The 5,378-nt window shown below is 36.5% G+C and overlaps 1 protein-coding gene across 1 annotated transcript; it reads right to left on the bottom strand.

The window, feature by feature from the left end:
- Window positions 1-3,190: 3,190 nt before the first annotated feature.
- On the bottom strand, window positions 3,191-4,887 carry LOC109401683 (m7GpppN-mRNA hydrolase). Its single transcript, XM_019674272.3, has 2 exons — window positions 4,452-4,887; window positions 3,191-4,346 (listed from the first exon to the last, which is right to left on the bottom strand). Exons 1-2 carry the CDS (start codon window positions 4,737-4,739, stop codon window positions 3,294-3,296), a joined length of 1,341 nt encoding a protein of 446 aa, XP_019529817.3. The 5' UTR covers window positions 4,740-4,887; the 3' UTR covers window positions 3,191-3,293.
- Window positions 4,888-5,378: the final 491 nt, after the last annotated feature.

Below are 5,378 nucleotides of genomic sequence, written 5' to 3'. Positions count from 1 at the left end.
GATGATGAAGGATGATGATGAAGGATGAAGATTAAGGATAATGATGAAGGATAATGATGAAGGATGATGTTGACAGATGAAGATGGAGCATAATGATGGCGGATAATGATAAAGGTTGATGATGAAGGATGATGATGGAAGAGGATGATAATGGATGATGATGAAGGATAATGATGAAGCATGATGATGAAGGTTGTTAATGAAGGGCTTAAGATTGAATTCAAATCACAAATAGAAAACTTGCAAAATGCATGTCAATGTGGTAAAGGCCAAAAAAAATATTAAGATGAAATATAGGTGATGCTTCTTGGTTGCAAGTGAAAAGGATTATGATAAATGATCGATTATTATGTTTTTTAACGAATACAATTGTTAGCTAAGCTACAGTTAAGGTAATGCAAATCGGGTGAATATTTAGATAGAAGTTAAAATAAAAGAGAAGTTTAAATTAAAAAATAATTTTAATTTTAAAAACAATGACAGAGTAGGACAGGAGGAGAATGTAGGGATTGAGAGGGATACAGAGAAAGCGAGAAACAGGGCATATAGCTTTAGCAGCGGTGATGCGCCATCTGAAAAACAAAGCAAACGATCATGATGAAATGAAACGTCAGTCTTGTAAAGTATTTTGCACGAGTAAGTTGGATTACTCGTCGGGTGCATCCCTGGTGATAAGATCCGACCGATTGAATTGATTGAATTGGTTCGGAATTGCCATGGTGTCCTTCCGGACACGACAACATCTAAGCTTCCCGGATAAAAAATTACCATTCATTACATGGTAAATATTATTAACAAATGACTGGTTGTATTGTTCACAATAAAACACATAGTAGATATATTGTTACTTTTTACAATAGAAATCAAGCCCATATAGTTCGTACAATAAGTGAACATTAGCTTTATTAGTGACTAATTGGTTCGATTGTTTTTTAATAGTTCTATAATAATTTAAAGTTACTATCAGTAAAAATTAATTTAAGTTGTTTTAAATAGTTTCAAAAGTGCCTGCAAAGTTCTCATGGACTTTTTATTAAAAAAGAGTTTATTTCTCAATTACACTTAAAAACAATTCGTAACAAATAAATAACAATAAATATTTTTGTTGCTTGGATCATGTTTGTATAATCGAATACAAAATCACTTGACATATTTTTTATAGTTTTCGTTTTGAATTTGAGTACAGTAGATTGATGTTTCGGTTATCGAATGTTATTCGCTAAAACTTCAACGACTGACAGACGTCAAGCCGTGTTGGCAGAGGAAGCCCTCAATGAATAACTGAGGAAGTACTTATAGAAAACTAGCTGAAAAGCAGGTTTAGCCAAGTGAGGATGTTACGACAAGAAAAAGATGAACAATGATTTTTCTAATGTTTTCCAATAAATTAAAGGAATCTAGTAAATAGTAAATTACCATTGATAACAATACAAATACAATCAGTTTAATGGGGTCAATTGAACCGATGTTAAAATAAACATGCAATAATATTTCTCGGATACTTTTTTCAAAACGACGTATCAACATAGGATTTGCATGTATTTTACGTCGTTTTGAAAAAGTATCCGAGATTTGTTGTTATGTAAACAGATTTCGCCTTTGAAAAACTAAAGAATTCATATTTCCCGGTAACATTTTTCTCCAGCATTTACAGATACTAATGGCCACATGAATTGTGAACGATTTATGGTATGGATCATACGACCTGAGGTCTGACTTGTGATATTTGGTAGTTATTTGAAAAGATTGAAGATAGATCTTATCAACAGCTGCCAAGCAATACATACCAGACAGACATCAGAATGTGTGATTCTTATCATAAAATGTGCATATCATTCTGGCAGACGTTAGTGCTCGTAAATGCTGGAAAATATAAATTCAATGGATTTTCAAAAGCGAGAACTGCTTACAAATAACACAAATATTATTGTATTTTTATTGTAACAACGATTCATTTGACGCCATTCAATTAATTGTATTTGTATTGTAAGAACAATGGATAAACATTAAGATATATTGTTATCTTTTGAAAATTGCCCTAAAAATGTCTCATAAAAACACAATACTTTCTATAGTTTTTCGCGTAAAAGTGTATGAAAATTTTATCAAAATTTTATGGTTAAGATCGACCACCATTTTTAATTGTAAAAGTGCCATTTACCATTCGCCGAATGGTATAGAACAATAGGGGTGATGGTGAGTGTGCCGTGTAAATTACAATATGTTTAATGGTGTATATTTTTCGAAAAAATGGTGTTGTAACAATAAAATTCATCGTATTTCTATGATATTTTTTATCAGGGTTCACAGACGTACAGATTACATGAAAAAAGTGTTGAAACATACGGTAAATTATTCTCAGAATTAGAAGATTTTTGTTCAGGTAGCCATAAACAAACTTTGAAAGCCTATATTTTTTGTGGAGAAAAAATCAAAAATAATTTCACAAACTCTCAGTGCTCTAATTGCTTCGATAATGAAGGTCACAGAATAGCCTTTCAATGAAGAGTAAAACATTTTCAAAATCTATGCAAACATACCGAAAAATTCGTGTGACCCATCTTGCCCCATTTACACAAAACACGTAGTTATATGGAATGTATAGCATAAGGAGTATATTTAACGAAAAATTATTTTATTTTTTTTCTGTGCAAGGAACGTAAATAATTTTCAAAACAATATAATCACTTTTCTATGTATCCACGTTGTTCATCTGGGAAAATTATTGAAAGATTAAAAAAATATACAGTACTGTTAAAAACGGTACTGACCCATCTTGCCCCCACATACCATATTTTTCTGCGATGGTGTCTCGTTACGAAATGTAACATGTTATATCAAGCAAATTTGAACCAAAACCCTCCAGAATAAATATTGCATCTGAAAGCTTGTTATCCTTTTTAACCATATAATCACAAATATTATATTCGATTTCAGACGTGATTTGTTCACGAAAGTGGTGACCCGTTACGCTTGCGGGTGTGGAGCGGGAATGCTCTCTACTGCCAAGTTACCTCACGCACCCAAAAAATGTTGAATTGAGCGTTACGTAATAAATGGTAGTGTATTTTGTATGCCCAAAAACTTTCAGGAAAATGTAAAAAAAAATAAAAATTCTGGTTAAAAATGATTTTATTTATATTTTCTATTATGAGGATATTTCTTTCACATGTAAAAAAAAGACTCCAAATAAATGTTCAGAGATCCGTGTCATATTGGTGTCAAAGAATAAAAAAAAAAACAATTCCGTACGATGACTTTCCGTTACAACCTCATAGGATAAAAAACGGCAGTTACACAAATTTACTGTAGTCAAACTTAAAATTAGCCCAAGCTTGGCACACGTCAAACATTGCCAGTGGGTCTGTGGATAAATGGGTAACTGGCTCTAGCTTATCATCCCCGACGACATTTTTCTGACCATCTTCCGCTACCGAATCGAACAGCTTCCGTTTTATCTGCGTTCGGTTTCCGGCCGATTGGACAGAAATCACGGTCTCGTTGAGGGGAACCGATTGTTTCTTACCGTACTTTTTACCGGAAGCTGAACCAATATCCGGCAGGTGGCCTACAGCGGCATCTCGATGGGCACTGCCTTTGGCTGTGTTTTTGCTGAACTGCTGCTCCACGTTCACCAGATTCTGCGCACCATTTGACTTGGAACGCTGCTGCTCGAGATCCCCCATCGATTTGTGTCGCTGACGCTGGCGATTTCCTCCGGATTGGTTCCCCGTGTTGGCTGTTTTGTTTTCGAAAAACTTGGTGTTCTGTTTCACAGCGGATCCAAAAACCGGAGAACCCGTAGCCATAGTTCCTTTCGGTTTCGATGTTTGCACTTTTTCCAGCCACTTCTTGAGACGTTTCACGAAGGGCAGTATCATGAAGAAGGAATTCCCATTCATACTGAGATTGTCTTTGACGAAGTTGTCATTTTTGCTGACTGGCAGTAGGTCGATTGGGAACCACTGGCAGGATTTGATTTCGTTTCGCGTCCGAGGGGCAAAAACCGTCATAAGGGGAACCCCACGGATCAGGTACAACCTCGTGTACTGATAGTTAATAACCAGTTCGATGAATTCCGTTGGGACCAGGAGATTTTTGATGTCATAGCCGGTCTCTTCGTACACCTCACGAATGGCGCAGTGTACCGGTTCTTCATTTTCGTTGATTTTTCCCTTCGGGAATCCCCAGGAGGACTTGGCCCAGAACGACTGCACCAGTAGGACATGTTTGAGGTCCTCGGACAACAAAATGGCACCATATGTGGGAACCGACAGTTTATACTGTTTCCAGTCTTCGAGAATGGTTTCGACAAAGTTCACGTGCGGTTGTAGGAATGGAATATGCTGAAAATAAGGGAAACGATTTGAGGAAATGCCAAATGTAAATCACTTTATGAATTGTTTGTAAACGAGGTACAAAATACTCCGAATTACGGATTCGTGACTTACCTGGAACAGCTGGAAGGCAAACTGTTTGATGCCACACTTCTGCTTCTGGGCCACACAGTAAAAGTCCAAATAGAACCAGTGGGCCAGTTCGATCTGGAAGCACACCCGGATGAGATTGTGCCGTTCGTTTTCCGGAACATTGATGATGAATCGGCTGCCCAGATCGTCCAGGATGTCGGGACTAATGACGATTGTCGGCTGCTGCAGTGGAGGCTGCTGTTGCGTGGTTTTCGCTTTGCTGGAACTGATGAGTGTTTGCGCAACGCTTGCGGAAATATTTGTGGCCATATTTTTGCGTTTTGTGCACTATTTTAATGAATAAATTTACTAAACAAAATTAAATTTCATTGCGCAGCACACAGAGGACAAACAACTTGGTAATATGTTGAAAACTTTTGTTTTGTTGATGTGGTTGATGTGACAGCTCCAACCACATGAAACTAGTACTGCAACTCTGGCACTGAAAAAAAAAACACTGATAAAAAATCTCAGATAAAAACCAGGGGACTGTTGTGGTCTTCTTGTTTTCTTACCCCGCATTAAAATTATGCTGCTGTGTTGAAAGATAGGTTGTCAGCTTGAGCCCTACGCTTGAGCCGCTGTTATGCTGGCTACGAAATCATTGCATTGGTGGAATAGGGATGCCAATTCCTTGATAAAAACAAGGACGTAAAATCGTTAATATTTATCTCAATACAACAAATAATATTTCAGGCCGAACATTTCAATTGGGTTTTTAAATTAAGAAAAATGTATCGATTTTTTGATTTTATACGAAAGAGCACCTTTTTCTGAGCCACCATGATTTTTTTTCAGATTTATAGAACTTCATTTTGGTACCTCAAATCGGTTTCGAAGAAATTTTTCGAAATCACCTTTTGACAGCTGGCCAACTGCTTGACAGCTTCATCCAGTACAAAATGCGAC

The sequence above is a fragment of the Aedes albopictus genome, chromosome 3 (assembly GCF_035046485.1).
Source record: "Aedes albopictus strain Foshan chromosome 3, AalbF5, whole genome shotgun sequence".
Classification (NCBI taxonomy): Eukaryota; Metazoa; Arthropoda; class Insecta; order Diptera; family Culicidae; genus Aedes; species Aedes albopictus.
This window is presented reverse-complemented; position numbering and strand designations above follow the sequence as displayed.